The sequence below is a fragment of the Manacus candei genome, unplaced genomic scaffold (genome assembly GCF_025592945.1).
Source record: "Manacus candei isolate 608988 ecotype Guabito, Panama unplaced genomic scaffold, ASM2559294v1 h1tg000020l, whole genome shotgun sequence".
Classification (NCBI taxonomy): Eukaryota; Metazoa; Chordata; class Aves; order Passeriformes; family Pipridae; genus Manacus; species Manacus candei.
The window spans coordinates 2,807,180-2,826,858 of NW_026138068.1; the positions used below are offsets into that span (position 1 = coordinate 2,807,180).

The window sequence follows — 19,679 nt, forward strand, 5'->3', positions numbered from 1 at the left end:
CGCTGGAGCCCCTCCGGGCGCGGTGGGAGGAGGCGGCGGGGCCGGGCCGGGGCCGCCCCTGTCCGGGGGAGGCGGGGCCGGTTCGCGGAGGCCCCGCGGCGGCGGCGGCTCAGGCACAGCCGGGACGAGCACGGACGGTACCGGGGACCGAGGGGAACGGGGCCGGGGGTAGCGGGGGCGGCCGGGGCGTCCCTGGGGCTCGGCGCGGTGGGTGCCGGCCGGGGGTGGGGGGTTGCAGCGGGGGCCGCCACGTCCTTCCCCGGGGTCCCGCCCCGCCCCAGGGCTCCGTCCCGCTCCGCCAGGCTGGGGATGGGGCAGGTCGGGGAGCCCCGGGACGCTCCAGGCCCCGCGGCCGCCCCGCACGGGGCCGGGGGGCGATGCCGGGGCCGGGGGGCGATGCCCAGGGCCGCTCCCGGCGGGGCTCCGCTCGGTGCCCGGGGACGGAGAACGAAGGTGCTGCCCCTGTGGCGGCACCGAGGGACCATCTCCGTCCTCACGGCAGGTGACGGGGTGGCCGCAGCCCACCCGCCCTCCGGCACCACCGCCGCTGGGAGCGGAGCCCAGCGGGAGCCGAGGGCAGGGCGAGCACGGGCTGGGCCGGGGGAGGTTGTGCTGAGCCCCCCAGGCGGCTCCGGGTCAGGACGGGAGCGGGGTGGGGATGGGGGTTGTGCTGGCGGCGGGAGTGCATCTCGGAGGGTTTGTGGGCCACACAGTCTCGCCGGGCGGCCCAAAGAGGAAGGAGAGCTGGGGGGCTGCGATGGGAACGCAGGAGCCTCTCCTGCAGCCCTTCAGCCCATCTGTGAGACCCCCGGGTCTTGCACTCCCAGCGAACTCGGTGTTTCATCCGTGTGGTTTTCATTGCTGGAGTGTGGCCTTAATGATTAGGAGCTGGGTTTGGTGGTCTTGCCCCTCACAGGGTGTCCACAGGGACGGGCTGAAACTGGGATGCCCAAGGGTGAGGTCGGCTCTGGAGGATGCAGGGAGAGGAGATGGGGAGGTCGGTGTCACCCACCGGCCAGGCTGAAACGTGGGGATCACCCGTTTCATTTACCTGCAAAGGCTGAAATAACAGGGGGCCCTGATGTTAATGAAGGGAAACCATGGCTGTTTTTCCCCTTGGCTTCTGACCAGCAGCCTCTGTGGATCAGTGTCCAACAGAAACACAAGGGCAGCTGCCTCCACCTGCATCACAAGGTGCCAGATAAGGGCTGGTGCTTTTTTGCTCCTGTAATCGATGCTTTGCTTGGAGAAGTTTGGAAAAAACTCGTGAGGAAGTTCCTCGTTGTGGAGCAGCAGATGGGGCACAAACAGGGCTGGGGAGGGCGGCGGGGGCTCCTCGTGGTGCCGGGGGAGGGGGAGGTGATGCAAAACCTGCGGTCCCAGCGTTTAGCAACTTCCCGTCAGTTGGGCCGGTCACGGTCCTGTCCCCTCCCTGGGGTGAAACCGGGAGATTTGGCATCTTTGGTCCACCCTGAGCGGGGAGGTGATGCTCTGCTCTTGTCCCTCAGTTGGCAGGGTGATGCCAGCTTGACCCAGAGCCATGTCCAGGTACCTGAAGCACTTCACGGTGGTGGGCGATGACCCCGTGCAGTGGAGCAACGACTACCAGAAATGGGAGGAGGAGGAGGACAATGGGGACAAGCAGCAGGACTCGGAGATCAAGGTGGAGCCCGCCAGGAGACACATCTCCTTCCAGGACATGATGAAAAAGCTCTTCAGCTCCCACAAGTTTCAGGTGAGGCAGAACAAGCCCAGGCCAAGGGCGGGTGTGGGATGGAGCTCAGGAAGCGAGGCTGAGCTCGTGAGCCCTGGCTGAGCTGTGCTGTGGGAGCTGAGCTGAGCTACTCCCGTGGGTGCAGGTGTTTCCTGAGCGGGGACAGGCCCCGGTGCCTCCGGGTCACTGCAGCACCAGCACGTGCTCCCCCTGTCTTGAGCTCCCCACATCAGGGGCTGGGAGGTGGTTGGGTTTATGGGGAGCCAGGTGGTTTCATGGGAGTGGGACTTTGCAGGAATAACCCACCATCCAGAGGGAGTGGGAGCAATGGAAAGCTCCATGAAACACAACCAGCTGAATCAGGGCTGTGGGTGTTGGGGTGTGTTCAGCTGTAAGGGCCACAATGGCTCCTCTTGTGGTCTGTGCTGGGAGGGGATTCACGTTGGTTCTTCTCCTCTGACAGATCGGGGTTGTCTGGCTGGTGATCCTGGATGCCTTGTTGGTTCTTGGGGAATTGCTCATGGACTTGAAAATCATCCATCCGGACAAATATAACATAACCCCAAAGGTAAAGTGTGGGGAAATGTCACCATGAACAGTGATTTCCCTCCCTTTGGTGGCTCAGACCCTCCCCTGGATAGGCTGGCTGGGCAAGGCAGGACCTGGAGCTCCAGCCCTGCCGACCTGATGGTCCCAGCACACAAAGGAGGGGCTCACAGGGGTGTGTGGGGCTGACCTGGCTCAGCTCACGCCAGTCCCTGCAGCAGCTTCGGGTTTCCTTGGGCTGCAGCAGAGCTGGATCACTCCCACCACCCTCCTCCTGCTCCTCTTCACAGCTCCTGGACCAGTTCCCCAGCACCACAGGCTGCCACATACTCTGTCCTTTAGAGCAGAAGAAAAGTCCCCAGCCCTTCTCCCTGTAGAGCCCAACCAGACGTGCCCTCGAGCAGTGGAGGTTTTCCATCCTGCCCTGCTCGTGTGCACAGAGGGGGGTTTCCCTCTTCCCACCTTCAGCTTGTGCTGCCTTTTCCCAGGTTTTCCACTACCTCTCCCTGTCCATTTTAACCATCTTCCTGGTCGAGGTGGGGTTCAAGGTGTTCGTGTATCGCCGCGAGTTCTTCCACCACAAGTTCGAGGTGCTGGACGGGGTGGTCGTGGTCGTGTCCTTCGTGCTCGACGTCGTCCTCATCTTCCGGGAGCACGAGTTCGAGGCCGTGGGGCTCCTGATCCTGCTGCGGCTCTGGAGGGTGGCCCGGATCATCAACGGTGGGTGAGGGGGTGTCCTGGGCCAGGGGCTGGATTTGTCACCTCCCCTCAATTACCTGGGCTCGTGTCTTTGTTCTCTCCTCACACCCATCTGTGAGACCCCTGGTCCTGCTCTCCCGGTGAACTCGGAGTTCCACCCCTGTGGTTTTCCTTGCTGGAGTGTGGCCAGAGTCAGGCTGCAATTTCTTTGGAGCAGGGATAGACATTCCCCCTAAAAAACTTCATAATCTATTCCTCTTCACACCTCCTGGACCAGTTTCCCAGCACCACTGCCTGCCACACACACTGGCTGTCCATCCTGGAGAAGGATGGCTCACATCCTAAGTTTCCACTGTAGGATCCTTCTGGCAGTGTTTTAACAGGGGAGCCCCTGTCTTCCTGCATCTGCTTCTACAGCAGAGTAGGATTTAATGCTCTGTTCTGCTGCTACTCCTCCATCCCCTCCAGGGATGCTGCAGGAAATGTCCTTGTCTCACCCTGGATCTTTCTTGCTCAGATTCAAAGGTTTTACCATAAAAAGAGAAATAGAAAAGAAAAAAAAAATAGAAATCAGACTTAAGTGACTTTGCTGTGGAAATCGTAAATTGTTGCAAATAGATGTTAATTCAGAGTATAGCTGGAAACACTTTCTTCCTTCTTGGGGAAGGAATTTTGGGATTCCAAAAAATGTAGCAATGAGATTATCTCTAATTCCTGCATGAAACCTCAGCCCAACTGCTGTCCTGTGCCTCCAGCTCAGGTTTGGTGAGTGCTCTGTATTTGGCACAGAGGGATCAGAGGAGGGGATGGCTGGGGCTGTGTCTGTTTTCAGCCCTCACTGCCCTTTGGATGGGGAGAACGTGCCTGGTCGGCAGCAGCTGGAGGGAGGGAGGATGTGAGAGCAGCTTGTGGCTTCTCTCAGTTCAGAGTGAAAGTCAGAGAGAAACTGGATTTGCCTGCAGCCCTGGGAGCCACGGGCTCTTACAGCAGAAAACAGGGTTGCTGTTACAAGAAAATCCCTTTATCCTTGGCTGCTCCTGGTTTCCCCACCAGCTTCTTGCACTTGCTGGAGGAACAGAGGGAACAAAGGGAACGTGCCCCACGCTCGGGTGCCGTGTCTGTGCCTGGCACGGTTCAGTGCCCCTGGCAGGGACTGGGTTACACCAGCTGGGGACTGGTCGATGTTACCAATGCAAATAATGCTTTGTCCCCTGAGCAATGAACCCCAAAACCCCAAACCTGCTGCCTGGAGCACGAGAAGCAGACACCCCCCGGTGCCTCCTGTGCGTTGTTCCGGAGGAGCCGTGTCGGGGAGGAGGAACAGGATGTTCTTCGTGCTCCCACCAGGCTGATTTATTTTTTTCTCCCCTCAGAAAAGGATGGCAAGAAAAAGCCTTTAGTGTGGGGGCTGAGTTCACATGTCATCACCTGATGGTGCTTGGAGAGAAGTGACACCTCTGCCGTGGTGAGACATGGCGTGTCCTTAGTGCAGCTGGGCAAGGTGAAGCCAAAACCTGGTGGATCTGAGGATGTGCCATGTCCTGTTCCACTGGGCTAAGCCTGTCCTGATCCATTGGGATGTTCCATGTCCTGTTCCCCCAGGCCACAGCAATCAGCTCCAGGGCACGAGCCCCAGGCTGTGCCCTGCTGTCAGAGCAGGTCGTGACTACACCTAAAACCTGCTAAAACACAACAAAGCTTCCAGCTCCATCCCCCCCAGGCTCTGCCAAGGGAGTACATTCAAATTCAGGATTTGAGTGACAGTCTGAGTGATTAATTCAGCTCTGCCTCTTCCCAGCAGAGTATCCCTATCCGAATCCCTCGGGTGGCTGATTTAAAACCCTCCTCATTAAGAAAAGCACTTGGGAAGGGTGGTTGGAAGATGACAGAACCTAAACTGGAGAGGAACATGTTTAACTCCTTGAGGACAGACCCTGTGTCCTGTTAATTCTGCTCGTGGCTGTTTTACAATGTAAAGCAAATCCCCTGGGAATTGTTCCACAGGAATAATTTTATCGGTGAAGACCCGCTCGGAACAACAAGTGTCCAAGTTAAAACAAGCCAACCTGAAACTTGCAACAAGGCTGGAACAACTGGAACACAGCTGTGTAGAGAAGGTAAAAAGCCACTTTTAATTTGAGTTTACCTGCCTGGGATCCTTGTGCAAGGCTGGCACTGTTGGAATGGTTTCCTCACTGGAAAGTGTGGGGTGCCCTACCCAAGTTCCCTGAGCTGCTCCTCCTCCAAGGAGTGATGTTTCTCTCTGTCCTACTTCCTTTAGCCAGGTTGTCCTGCTTTCCTGCAGCAGTGGGAAGATCTGTGGGAATCTGGGGAGCTATTTTAAGGATATTAATGATTTGACTTTCTGTCTCCTACAGGAGCAAGAAATCGAGAGGCTGAACAACATCTTAAAGCAGCACGGACTCCTCAGCCAGCCAAAGTAGGAGGCCAGTTTTCCAAGGTGGGAATTCTGCCTGGAGAGTGCAGTGTTGGAATCCACCAGCTTGACCTGAAAGGTTTTTCTGTCTCTTTACTTCCTCTTGCATTGTGTTGTCTATAAACATTTTCTATTTGACCACACTTTGATCAGACCTTGAGATTGCAAAAAGAGTTTTGCTGGAAAATTAATTACACGCAGTCCCTGTAAACAACAATTTTTTTCCCCTTTCTTGTACAGTTGTACAGTCAAAATTGCAAAATAATTTAATAAAGACACATCTTTACAAGCTACACACCCATAGAAGTACCACTTATTTAAAATAATTTCATTTTTTCTGTGATAACATTCTTTGTTTGCAACAGTAGAAATGATAAGAACTCAGGCTTGAAAAGAGAATTTCTCCTCCTCCAGCTGACTGTTCATGATCAGTACATCTCTTTGCCAACCATTCTTCTCATATTGTTGGTAGTTTCCTCATTTCTGTTGCTGCTTGTGCCACTTTGTTATTTATATAACATTTGTTTCAAAACCACCAACAGGCCGCTCCTTCCCTTGACAATCAAATCAGCCCCAAAATAGAGACAAGCATGTGCCACCCCACGTCAGACAGAGCCTTGTTCCACCAGCAGGTCCCAGGTCTGATACTGCTTTTCTCATCCCTTCTTCCCTTTTCAGTTCACTGGGCTACAAAGTTCTTTGTTTCCACAGCTCATAAATCAAGGTGTTAAAAGAACTGGAATATGTCAGAACAGATGTAGGTGAGTGGAACTGCTGGGAACAGTCAGGCTCCAGAAAAGCCATTAAGAAGCAAATTCTAAAGGACCAGGCTGGTGTTTGAGCACAACATGAGCATTTGCAGGTACTGGAAGGTCCCTGTGGAGACACTGTTTGATAGTTGGAGAGTCAGATTCGATGAGTGGGAATTCTGAAAGGTGTCTCCAATGGATTTAAGGCAGACTCAGCTGGAAGGGTCCCTGAGTTTTGCTCAAAGCATAACTGAACTGTTCAGATTTTTAAAGAAAGGTAATTAATTAGTGGTGTGGGGGAAATAGCCAGAAATATGTGGCTTATTCATGTATGGGGGTAGACAAAGCAGAGGCCTTATCTAATAGCACATGATTGCTTTAATTAGCAATTTAACTCTGCTGTTATGGGATAATGAAGCCTGGTTTCCTTTGGAGCTGTGCTGGGTCCCTTCCCCTCCTGCCCCCACAGGCAGGGAGCTGGGAATGGATCTGATGTGCTGGAAGGCTGGTGGCTGCACATGTGCTGACCAGCAAGTTCATATCTGGACCCTTTTTCCTCTCAGTGAGTTATAATTTGGAACTTTCCACTTAATGTGGTTTTTTTAAACCCTTCTGAGAACCCTCACAAGGTCTCGCCCCTTCTCTCTCGGCCGATTTTAGCCCAGTTTATCTACAATTTAGATGAAACTCATGGCCCATCACAGTGACTGGATAAACATTGGATGGAAAATCAGAAAAAGCAGAAATGTGGGGGTTTTTTTGATGAATGCTTACCTTAGACAAATGGGTAGAAAAAATCAAAGGGTAACTTGATGTTAATGGTGGGCCAAGCTTTATAGCCTGGCTCTGCAGGTGAGGAAATGTCAGTGAAAACAACAGAACTTGTTACAGGAATAGTCCTTTCCCTTCCTGAGGGAAGCTGCAATGAAAATACAAACAGGAATTAGCTTCAGCCTTCTGTTTGTATGACTGGTTTATTTGGTCTGGGTTACATTTTCACCTGTCAGTTGTAAATTTTTTTTTCCATATACAGTCCCATGTTTCTTTTCATTAATGATGTATGGATTTTTATTGAAGGGTTTTGGCAAGCAGCCACAGCTGTGTTTGAGCTGGAAGAGAATTGTTGGGTGGAATAAATGTGAAGTGCTGCCTTCAGATAAAGAGATTATCTGGGTCACTGGCACACAGGAAAACAAGCCCTTTGTTTTATCTTAAACCCTATAATTTAATTACATACCTGCTTCAGTGTGGTGGTGGTGAGTGTTGCTGTAACATTCACTATCCTGGCTTGGGGATTGACCAGGGATCCATATTTAGTCCACTTCACTTCTATTCCAAAGGACACTGGAATTTGGCACGAGCTCTGCAAAGTGTTAGAAATCCTCTCATTGTCTGACTTACACAAAAGCCACTTCATTAATTAATTATTCTTGTTATTAAGGGGCAGGGTGACCCAGGAAGCTCTCTAGGGAGGCAGCAGAGGTGCTGCAGCCTTTGCTGCCCCTGCAGAATCTCCGTAAAAGTGACTCTGTACCTGCATTTCAGCAGGACTGTCCTGCCTCAGGCAGGATTTGGCTCTTGGTGATTGTGCTCAGCTGGGACAAAGTAGGAATATTGGTGGGACAGCAGAAAATCCTGGACTCTGCCAGGGCAGAATTTTGAAGCCAACAAGCTGAACTATTTTTAGGCATTTCTTCTTGAACTGTCACGTTTCTGGTGACAGAAATTACTCACTCTTTGGTTGCAAAAGCATTCAAGGCACCTATACACAAAGTGTCATCTCCTATTGTGCTTCAAAGGATTCTTGTTCTCTTACCCTGACCTGGTGCAAGAGGAGAAACAGTGATTCTGTTACTTCACTCTTTCAACCTCACCTCTGATGCTTCATCCCCTCTGAAGAGTAGGACTAAACTATGGCTAGAAGTCATTTTGCACCCAGTATGTTGTCCTGAGCCATAAGAGGGTAGCAGCTTGATTCAAAATAAACCCTGTCTTCTACAGCCAGAGTGAAACTCCTCATTTGTGAATATTCCAGGAATTTCCTCCAGTTTGTTTATGCATTTTTTCCCTCCCATATTTTTTCTTCTAACTGGTTGCTGCGTTTTTAGGCTGGGAAGGTTGAGCTGGTGCTGCATTACAGGTACAGAGGAGAGAGAACAGTGAGAGTGAAGGTGGAGGGTGGTGTGACTTTTCACCTGTTCTGAGATGTGGAGGTGAGTTATTGGCACCCAGTCAAGCACATCCTGGGCTTGGGAATTCCCAAATGAGGCCACATACTCAGGAAAGTTTTGGCCCTTCAGTACATCCAGGAGGGTCTGAGCCAAAGGCTGGCATTTCATAGCTGCTGTAATTCTTCCAGAAAACAAAACAAAACAAAAGAGATGAGTTACAGCAAAATCCATTGGTTTGGCACAGGCATCATTTCTCCTGCTCCCATGCTCTGTTCAAGCCTTCTGGTTACAGTTGCTAATGCCACAATCTTTTCAAGAGAAAGACCATTGTTAATTAAATGCCATTTTTTAGAATTAAATACTCCGTTCCCAATACTCCTCCAGCTGTAGGAACAGCCAGGACCTGAACAGAGCCTGAGGGAAAAGGTTGTCAGAGGGTTAAAAGCACTAAATTAAAAATAAAGATTAGTTCTTACCGTAACTTACAGCCTGAGATCATGTTATAACCAAATAACACGGGGGCTCTGGCTCCCTGTGCTGCCAGGCAGTCCTGGGTGGATGTGCTCTGCAGGATGGAGAGCTGGCTGGGTTTGTTGGTGCTCTGAGTGATGCCAGATGTAACACACAGTTAAAGGGAAATTCAGCACTTCGTGTGTTTCAGGACAAAAAAAGAATCCTTAATCATATCCTTAAAATACATCTGAAAGTGCTGTAATAGCTCCAGACTCCTCTCACAGTGTGAAGCACCAGGGTGTGCAATGAAGGTCTGAATCCACTCACTACACAGTCCCAGGAGATTGCAGTCAGGACTGAGTCATTCCCTTCTAAAACACAGCCAGAAAACCACTCTTTTATACAGATATATTTTACAGATGTCCAGGCTAGAAAGGGTTTGTGAAGATGGACCAGAACAAGTGCTGCAAACAGAAATTCAGCAGGGAAAGGATATCCTTGAGGCCAGAATCCTGCTCTCACAGGCAGCCCGACAACGTAACCAGGATTGCCACTGAGAGGAACTGGCTTTGTGTCTACCTGCAATGCAAACACACAGGATTAGATCTTACCCTGCACTGAAAGGGCTGGGAAACACAGAAATATTTCAGTTATTTTAGGACTATTTATTGCCTGGAATGATGAGTAGTAAGGCTGTAAGTCAGACTTTGCTTTCTCTGGATACAGAGCCACAAGATGGGGCTTGTAAATGTGACACTTTGGAGGCCTTTACTGCCCAGCTCTGAAATGCTGCCTCCTCTGTTGTATCCAGGGCAAGTCATACTTTACTTTGCTGCTCACAATTGTTCTGATTCAAGTTTAATAAGTTTTGTAATTAAATGTCTCTCAACAAGTCACCCATGACATCTCCACAGTTACCTGAGTGAAGCTGATTTGGAAGCTCTGCTGGATTGAAAGTGCTTCTTTGGTAATTGCCCCCAAGACAAAAGCAGCAGCTGCTTCTATTATTTCTCCTGTGTCTGTGTAGGTAATGTGATAACTCACCTGAAAATTAAACATTTTAGATGTTCATTTGAATAAATGCATAAGAGAAACTAGGGGGGAAAAAAATGAAGCTAAAATTATTCAAGTGTTTTATTTCTTCCTTGCTTAAGAAACTCTGAACTACAGAGTGGGGATATATTATATCCTCTAGAGCTTCTTCAAAACTGACTTCTTTAAGCATAAACACAATGTTCATCTACTTCAGATTACAAAATGAGATGATGTGCAACATCTATTCCTCTCTCTGTGCCATCAGTGTGCCTGAAATCATCTTCTACCAAGCATAAAGCAGATTCTACACTCATGTTATTGTCTGTTTTGTCATATACACACAGTAATGACAGACAAGGATTTCAACCTTTCAAGGATTTCTCCTTGAAATGTTGCATATAGTTATTATTTTGTTGCAAAACACTCTCTTTTATCCCAAACTTGGTGTCTCTCCTGTGACATTTGCTTTGGGGATGTCACAATCCATGGGAACTTCAAGGCCTTCCTGACAGCTTTGCAATTTGTGCATCAGAAGTGATTTGCTGCAGAGATTCCTCCCATCAAACACCAACAAGGGCTGTCAGACCTACCCCAAGGACTATATTTAAGCACAGTTCATCCAAAATCATGGGGAGCCTCGGGACATCAGCACCCTTCAGTAAAGTCCTCATTCCATCCAGGGACTGGACAACTATGGACTGGACAGAAATATTAACCTGGAAAACAAACTCAGGTCAGTTCTGAATGTGAGTGTAATTAATTTTGGCTCTTTCTGTGTTATTGTATTCGTGACCCTTCCTGGTTCTGTCCCACAGTCAGTAATTCTCTGAACAATTACTGTGTTACACATACTGCAGAAGGTCAACCAAAGGGTCTATTTTTAAGTAAATAAAGAGATTTACTTAAAAAGAGAAAGTCTTATATGAGGGGAATATATCAGGCTTGAATGTTTGCAGGCAGTATATTATCTTGCTGTTGCTGAGTACCATTACTGATGGCAAATTATATTTTTTTTTTACTGTAAATATTAAGGATTAAGTCCCTGTTCTGATCAAGTCAGTCAAAAACTTCCAATGACTATAACTAAGAATTTTGCCCCCAGCTCTCCCAGCTAATTTAGAAGGGTTCTTACCATCTGACTTGATTTGGGCACCTAGGGAAGAATAAAAGGACAAATTAAAACAATAGCAAAGGTAAGACCTATCACAGTAGCAGTTAATCAAAGCAGGTAAGGCTTAACTCCTTTGCCTATTTTAGTCCCTCATTACAATAACTTTCACACTGTGGAAGTGATTGGATACACTCCACAGTATCCAGAGGTAGGAAAAGAACTGCTGTTCTCTGTGGCCAGTGGGAAAAATCTTATAATCCAATCCCCTCCTTCCTCTGAGTCCTGGAACTATTCACAGACCTCCAGTTTAGGAAGTTGGCCAGGCTGTGCTTCCCAAAGAAATGAAGAGCTTTTGTTGTCCTGTTCTGATGGTGAGAATTCCATAGTTGCATGCTCTTTAAACCAAAAAATGAGAAGCAAGTCTCCCTTTTGTTATACAGCACGAAAATTTCCACCAATATTTCATGGAAAAGCAGAAGTATTGGACCAAGGTCATCAGTCAGGCCTGAAAAATACCCTCATAAAGCACCACTTCATCAAATTTCACTTTTCTGATTTTCCAATGAGTGTTTGAGTCACATCTTTGGGACAGGACCAAGAGCTGGACTCTGACCATGAAGCAATTGTGCAGAATTCTGATGGGATACAGAGAGCAGTGACTCATCCAGGAACACATTCCCAAGAGCTGGAGTTCTGGAGGTGATGCAGGCAGAGTCTGTCCCATATTTATCATCCCAGGGTACAGCTCAGCCATCAGAACCAGCTCAGTGAATAAAGGTGCTTGTAAAGATTAGATTTGTCCTTCAGGGCATCACTATTCCTGACTAGGGAAGAGGGAATGAGCACCATTCCTGGAATTGTGTTTATCCATGACTGGGGTGATGGATCATGGCTCTGTAGGTCGCTGGCACAGCCTCCCTGTGCCTCCCACTGACTCTGCTTCCCACCTGGAAGGGAGGAGAGGGAGGGCAGGAGCAGCTCTTTGCTTTGGCAGCTCCAAGTACCCACTGACTGTGGTGGGAAGCATCTTGGTAGAGGATTCCAAGAACCACCCCCCCACTGGGATCTGCTGGACAGGCCAGGGTAGAGAGAATCTGGTTAAACAAATTAACTGCAACAATTACCAAGACATTCCTCCCACTCCAGCTGTCCCTCCCGGCAGCGAGGACGGGGCTTTCTGAAGGCCCCACTGTCCCAGTGCTCCCAGTAAGGCTCCCTGGCTTACTGGTTTGCCGTTTCTTTGGCCAGCAGCTCCACCTGCTGGCACTGGCAGGGCTCCTGCTCTGCCCTGTGGCCACACTGTCCCCAGTACCACCATCTTCTGATGTCACATCCCACCCTCAGCTCCATTTGGGAAGGGGATCTCCCTACAGAGCGACTCCAGCATTTATTCAGTCTTGTCCAGTTCCTGCATCTGATCCTTCCTGACACCCACTGACCTCTCCTGAGCTGGGCCACTCTCTTGGCAAGCACCATATGGCTGTTATTCCTCCCTGTTCCACTGAGGAAGGGGAATTCATCTTCAAATTCCAAAGCACTCCACTGCTGGAGCCTGGCCTGGCCATCCTCGTTCTCTCCTGGTCCTGCAGCCAAGGAGAACTCTAATTTTGGGAGGACATGGAAACACTCAAAGCCCTTCTGAGGCAGTTTTTTCCACTTCTTCCCCAGCAGGTTGATCAAAAGCCAACATCTGTGAGCAATCCCTGCCTGATTCCAACAAGGTTCTCAATGAGCAGGAGAATGATCCCACCTGTGAAAGTGGCTTTCCTTTCCTGTTGGCACCTTTGGAATCTGTAAGGAGACTGGAAGGGGTCTTTAAGCAGTCACTCGCTGCTAATTAAATCAATTTAAATAATCACATAGATTAAAAACACCTTAATGGTGGAGAGGATGCTGTTTCTTGAAGAGTTTCAGCTTCTGGAAGGAGCCATCGGGTCAAGGTCTGATGGGCTTCAGGTTCAATTTTACAGGAGTGATTTCTTTGTCTTCCTGAATATCCTCAAAGGGGATTTATTTATACATGAGACATCATCCTCCAGGTCAAAAAGGGAGGGAAAAGCAGGCTTAGCTTTGAAAAATAACCACAGACTGGATGTGGTAGTTGGCAGATCCAAACAAATTTGCTGTCAGTGTCATGTTCTTTGAGGAGCATAAGGGAGGTTTAGCATAGTGTGCCATCAAAAGTGAGGCTTGGGGGAAAGGGACAGATGCAGAGGATTAAACCTTAGTTTTACCAGCTCTTTAAAACTCAGATTTCTTGGAATTATGCACTCTGGTAACAGGCTTCTTGGAAAAGCCTGAACATGCACAAAAGCATGAAAGTGCAGCAAGCACTGGTTCAGGGAGCTTGTCTCTTCAAAACTATTATTTTGTATTTCATCTTTGACTATATTATTTATATTTGGCTAAGCAGAGAACAGAAAATTATTCTGTTACCAAAGCTTGAAGTAAAAACATTCCCAAAGGCTTTCTGTATAAAAGTCTGTTGTATAGGGAGATGTTTTTTTCCCAACCCACAATTTAAAAATCCAAATAAAACACCACATCCTTTAGTAAATAGACATTACTTAATTCTGCAGATTCAAAAAGATCTGTAATATCAACAGGCAGCTGTACAACTGTTTCAAATCATACTTACTGCCAAAATGCTGGAGTTGATGTAGAACAGCATATTAAGTGCTTGAATGCTTTCACATTTTTCCACACTTACGGATCTGATGCATTTTGTGGCCTGGTTTACTAAAAACCCTGAAAAAAAAGTCCAAGTATTAAAGGGAATTAAAGAGTAATCATGAAAAGCAGAAATAAATAACATTATAAGAATCTTAAGTACAAGCAAAAGTGAAAGTAAATGTCATCTCTACTGTAGATAAGGATACAAAGAATGATACTTTCTTATATTCTCACAAAATGGTATGAGATAAAATATTCCTTCTTAACAAGCAGTTGAAGCTTCATAAAAGCTAGAAAAAGATTTATTCCTTCATTTTTGAGATCCCATAAGGTTTTTTGTTTCACAAGAGACCTCAGCTCTCCTCCAGTCACCACCAGGACTGTTGTGAGACCCCGCTGACAGTGGGGTTTGGGAAATGCAGGTGTGGGTTTGCTCGTGGGTTTTTTTTTTCTTTTCTTGCCTCTGCAGATTTTGAGGAAACTGTGTGAAAGGTTAAAATGTAGAGCTCCAGCCTGCAAGTGGGACTTGAGAAAGGGACCTCAGTGTACAAAGGGACAGCTGGCAAAGGCTGCAATACCCTCTTCCCTCATGGGGTCACCCTTGTGCTGTTTGATTAAACCAATTAGGCCAAATAGGGTGTTTTATTGGTGGACAAACAGCCCATCAACAAGATGCTCTGGGGTTTACTTGGAATGTTCAACAGAGATGCAAAACAACTTCCATTCTATGTCTAAAAACCACAGAGAAACAGAAGCTATTTTCAAATAATTTGCTTGTTTTATCTGGATTTACATTGAGGGGTGTGCCACCTTTCTGCCTGGTGAATCTCAAGCCAGAGAAGGATCCTCTAAAGAAAATAAAATGGAATTCAAATGTGTTTTCCAACCTGCAGGATTGGCATCAGAGCACCAGGAGGAGACAACAGGACTTGGCAGTCTCAGAAATGCATCCTCTGTCTGTACAGGAACCCCATACTGCCAAAAAAACCACAGATTCGGGGACACAGGTGTGTTTCAGCCCATCAGAGTTTTACAGCATTTCCATTAACAGTAAATATGAATAGAAGAAGTGCTTATTTCTACTGTATCTGTCAATAATTTATACTATTTTGTGCATCAGTTTTTAAGCTACTGCTACAGCAAAAGAAAGCTACTTAAATTTCAAAGTCCTTAAAAATCTAGTTCTCTTTATCAGTTAACACAAAACACTACACTTCTGCTTTTTACATGTCCATATTTAAAGACCAATATAAATTTTGTCTCTTCCAGAAGAACTGTACTATTTAAAAGCAGATGCAAACAATGCTGACTTGTTCTTTTATGGAACAATCTAATACTTATTGAATCAGATAATTATTTACCTCATATCTCTGAGTTTCATTTGCATCAGGAGGGTCTGGAGCATCTGTGTCCATATTCCAGCTCTCAGGCTCAGCACTGAAAGCAGCACTCCCAAACTCATTAAGCAAATCATCAAAATTTTCTGGAGTTGGCATTTCAGGGGACCTGAGGTAAAGTGCTTGTTTATCTGCCCAAACATTTAAAAAATGAGATAGCTTTTAGGATATAAAGGACACAGAAACAGTATTTAGTAACCATTTCTCCTTCTGGAGTGGTTAAAAACTCTGTGATAGAAAAATACCAATGCAGCTTAATCTTTAAGAGAAAACCTAAACAGGATCTTAATTCATCTCACCCAGATGCATGAAAGCACAATTTTTATCATAAGGAAAGTCCCTGGCTTTCAAAATCCTGGTTTCTAACAGCAGAATTTCCAAACCACACATGTCAATTAGTGTCTGCAGTCTCCATGCTAAATATTCAGGTGATTACTGCACAGTCATAATTAAATTAAGAGGACATGGTGCTGATCACTTTTAACTGCCCTGCAAGTCACTTCAAACTTGGGCATAAAGGATTTGTACCACAGATTTGGATCGGATTGGGAAGTCACTTTTCCATGAGACAATTTTAAATTTGATTTATAGGAGATGATAAATTATTTTTTTTTTAAAAAAGGCACCCAAAACTGTATGTTTTTTTCCCAACAGAGACGAGTTAAATGTATGAGATGTTTTAAGTCCATGGTTTCACAAGTGAAAGGATCACAACACAAGGACTGTGAGCAGGCAGAATCACCAGTTTTCTGAGAGGTTTAATAAAATAGAAACAGTTTTAAATTTAGTCTCTTTCCGGTGCCTCAAGAGCTTACAAAAATAACACCACAATGTTTAATAGTGGCAACAACTCTACTTACAGTTTGTAGCATGAATGCAGAAAATACTGGGGTTGACTTGGTCAATTAATTGAAATATCCTTTCTGGTGGGTTTGCTCCAACATCAAGAGAATATACAGCAGCTTTCTGCCTGCATAGGTGGCTGTCACCTCTGCAAGCAAGGATAATAAATGAATGATCCACTAGAAGTTAGTGTTGACCAGATTTTAAAGTTCTTTCCACGTACTGAAGCAGCATCACAAAAAAAAAAACCCCATAAGATTACTGTTTTAACACAATTTGTATAATTGTGCAGCCTTAGAAGGCTCCTGTTGTTTTATACTCTGTGCTTAGTAATAAATAACACAGAATTTTTCCACATGTGGTATTTAGCAGAGAAAACTGTGAGCAGCAGCATGAAGGAAGGTAAGTAACAGGGAAGAACCTGCCAGGGATAATACTGGAGCTAAAATGACAAATGGGATGGGATCCAGATGGTTGAGGCACCCTCTTCCTTGGGATCAGCCAAATTAAATAAATATACAAATATATATAAACCCAGATGTAAATAATGAGATGCACAATACTTGCAGACATTAAAAAAGCCCCTGGATTTTCAGGCAAAAGGAACATTTCACACAAAAAGAATTTGGGGAAAGAAACACAACTTCATTTTAGGCATTTCTAGTTGACAAAGAGAGAACAGTCACTCCAGGCAATTTAAGTGTCACTCAGGAAGGTGTTGATTAGACCTTTCTGATATATAAATATCTCTAAATGGGTGGCAGGAGTCATTGTGTGCAAGAACAATAAGAAACCACAGTCTGGCATGATTGCTAATTCAAATTTCAAAGCACCAAGAATAAACCCCAGTGCTCAGATTGGCATAATTTATACAGAAGGTGGGCTGAAAAGCTGCACTTATTGTTCTCAGAGTTCACCAAGAGATCTTTTTTTTTTCCATTAGGATTTTGAAGTGAGCTTTCTGAACTCCTTTTTGAGAGGAAGAAATGAGATGAAGGGGTTTTTAGAGCAACTAAACAGCAAAGAAACAACTATTGGCTCTAATTTATTGGTATAATGTTAAATTTTAGTGGTGTTGAAGTGACAGACTGGCAGGGAGGCAGCAGGTTGGGATGGTGACTTTAAGACCAGAACAATGCTCACACTACTTCAAAAAGCTCTGAAATGATCACGTTTTTAGCTGATATCAAAAATGTAATCAAAGATGTTGCTGATTAATTGCTAATGACCTACAGAGGTGGTCAGATGGTACCATTTTCCTTACCTTCCAGGCACTTCATTATATTAATGGAAGTCTAAAGATACATCATTTTCCCCTCTAAAAAAGCATCACCACCTGAGTGTCCACAGACAGGAGCACAGGAGGAAAGAAGGAATAAGGGAAAGAGAAATGGGTGTTTATACACAAAAAGCATTGATTGCATCCAGAGAATGGTTCTAGTACCAATAACTATGTGCTATTTTATGGCAGCACCTTGTAGTTGAAGGTCATTGGAAATTTTTAGGAGGGGAATGAGAACCTGCAGCATTCAGGATGCATGCACTTGGGAAATTGTGAAATGCAACCATATATTTAGAAACTGCTGCAAGTTAGTGAAGAGATCTCTCAAATAATTTGAAAGAAATATGTCTACAGACTTCTCATTTAATGATTTTAAAATAAGGGAGCTTGTTTAAGTATTGAGGCCAAAGGTTTCCAGGCCCAGGGCAGGAAGATCTGGAGAAAGTGGAGTTAGGATGGCAGCAGGGAGGGGCTGGGAATTGGTGAGAGGAGAGGGCAGAGCCCTGATTTTGTGTTTTAGTGTTATTTATCCACTCACGTGACCACAGGGACTGAACAGGCAGTGAAGAGGCTGAACTCCTCGGGGCTGCAGTCGGGGTCACAGCAGCAGTTGACATCACACTGTGCCACCAGCAGGTCACACACACACAGCCTGGCAACTGCAGAGAGATGAAATCAGAACTGGGGCTGGGATTTCACACCTCCCAGCCCGTCCCAGAACACCCTCACTCTTCACCTCCACTTGGTTCTGACAACGGGCAAATCCAAACTCACCTGCTCTTTTTTGAAGGCATTTTTAAAAGCCATCCTTTGAAAAAGTCTATTTGGGACACATAGACAAACTGAGACACTAAAATCTGACAGTGAGAAATAAAAAAACCAACCTAACAGGAATTTTGAAGGCATGAAAATATACTCAGCCCTGCAGATGTCAAAAAAAAAAGAGATACAAACAAGAAGGTGTTAATTTTGTTTTACTGGGAAGAAATATAAAACATTTTGAAAGAGTGAGATGTTTATAAGCATTGAGCAGTAAAACACTTCCCTGATGTGCCAACATAACAAGAGTTGACTTCTTTGAAACTGTTTTTTCTCTCTGTCTTTAGCTGCTGTGAAATATTGTAATCACAGAGAGGAATTGTTGATAATTCTGTAAACTGGCCCCATAAAATGTTTGGTAACTTAAAACAGTCTTAGGTTTTCAAGTTTATAAATGCAAAGAACAGATATTACTCTACTGAACTGTTTTGAGAGTTGTTCTATAATAAATCTTGACAAAAGAACAGCACAAAATGAGGAAAATTAAGCTCAGTGTTTTATAGGCAAGACATTCAAAGGGTATTTTCATAATTAATTCTTTTATTTCAGTTAGACTGTTGTCTGTTTCTCTACGGCTTCCTAAGTGTTCTCTGACCACCTGAACAGTATCCAGGTATTTCCTGGAATCTCTGAAGTTCTCCCTGTTCTGCTGGCTGAGTTTACCCCTGGAATCCTTAGTTCACCCCGTGAACAAGAGCATTTTAAACATGAACGATTAGATTGCAAGGTTATGTCTCCCAGATTAGGGATTTAAGTCTCTTTTCCCTAAGGAGGGAGCACTGGGACAGGTTTCATTTGGCAACTAATCCATAGAAATCTGAACTGATGGAAGTAAGAAGTTAAATTAAAATGTAGCAAATAAGACAGTGGGAAACACCTTCTGAGAGCACAGTAACAACACTTTATTTACATTTGGTATGACAATGTATCCGCAGCACTGGGGCTGAATGAGGAATCTGGGGGCAAAGTGGGCACGTGGAGCTCTCCAAGGAGATCCAGGGGAGCCTCTGCGGGGTCAGAGCCTGCGCGGGGAGCGGGGGAGGGCTCAGAGCAGGGGCTGGAGGGGCAGGACACCCTGCCCTACACCCGCGGGCACACGCAGGGCTGGGTGACGGTCAGATATGTGACGGACACATCTTGCTGCAGCAACCCCCAGAGATGCCCAGGGAGAAGCCGGGCAGTTTTCCCAGTCCCGGGGCGGCTGCAAGGGGAGGGAAAGAGGCACCAAGGGCCCAGTGGCGACAGGAGGCCGCGCGCGGGGCTCCCCTCGCCCGGGAAGGGCCGCAGCCCCCGCAGGGACCCACCGTCCGTGATCGGGGCCGGCGCGCAGTGGGCCCGCGCCTGGGCGGCACCGCGAGTGTCTGCGGGCTCCTCGCTCGGCTCCGCTGCCCGGAGCGGCGGCGGGAGTAGGAGGAGGAGGATGAAGAGAAGGGTGTGGACGGGAACGGCTGCTCTCCCGGGCGCCGCCATGGCGGCCGCCCTTAGCAACGGTTGCCAGGGGCAGGGCGACCTGACTCTCGCGAGACTTGGCGGGGCGGAGGGGAACGGCCACACCCCGGCTAAGATGGCGGCCGGGGTGGTGCGGGGGGAACTGCAGGGTCTGTCAGGGTCTGTCAGGGTCCTCCGGGCTCCCCCATCGCCCCTCAGCGCGGGGAGAGGCCGCACGCTGGGCTTTGGCTGGGTATGGCCGCCGCGGTGGTGTCAGGCAGCCGCTTGTGCCACCCTCAGGAACAGTCCAGGCCGGCGTTGA

The 19,679-nt window shown here is 47.1% G+C and overlaps 2 protein-coding genes across 7 annotated transcripts; one reads left to right on the forward strand and one right to left on the reverse strand.

The window, feature by feature from the left end:
* The first annotated feature begins 43 nt into the window (after positions 1–43).
* HVCN1 (hydrogen voltage gated channel 1) lies at positions 44–5,652 on the forward strand. Its single transcript, XM_051785849.1, has 6 exons — positions 44–137; positions 1,509–1,735; positions 2,178–2,282; positions 2,749–2,980; positions 4,964–5,076; positions 5,338–5,652. Exons 2-6 carry the CDS (start codon positions 1,541–1,543, stop codon positions 5,401–5,403), a joined length of 711 nt encoding a protein of 236 aa, XP_051641809.1. The 5' UTR covers positions 44–137; positions 1,509–1,540; the 3' UTR covers positions 5,404–5,652.
* TCTN1 (tectonic family member 1) lies at positions 3,349–19,445 on the reverse strand. 6 transcript variants are annotated; one of them, XR_007904285.1, is made up of 16 exons: positions 19,234–19,445; positions 17,649–17,769; positions 15,846–15,976; positions 14,950–15,116; positions 14,476–14,563; positions 13,554–13,663; positions 10,937–10,957; positions 10,395–10,520; positions 9,688–9,813; positions 9,264–9,348; positions 8,793–8,931; positions 8,341–8,497; positions 7,383–7,508; positions 6,920–7,064; positions 5,106–5,258; positions 3,349–3,471 (listed from the first exon to the last, which is right to left on the reverse strand). XR_007904285.1 is itself a non-coding variant. In XM_051785845.1 (15 exons), the coding sequence occupies exons 1-14, from the start codon at positions 19,397–19,399 to the stop codon at positions 6,921–6,923; spliced, it is 1,707 nt and encodes a 568-aa protein (XP_051641805.1). In that variant the 5' UTR covers positions 19,400–19,445; the 3' UTR covers positions 3,448–3,471; position 6,920. The 6 variants fall into 6 exon arrangements, 4 of the variants coding, with proteins under 4 accessions (XP_051641805.1, XP_051641804.1, XP_051641803.1 ...); XR_007904286.1 differs by having other exon boundaries at positions 5,106–5,294; XM_051785845.1 differs by lacking the exon at positions 5,106–5,258 and having other exon boundaries at positions 3,448–3,471.
* Between the last annotated feature and the right edge of the window lie 234 nt (positions 19,446–19,679).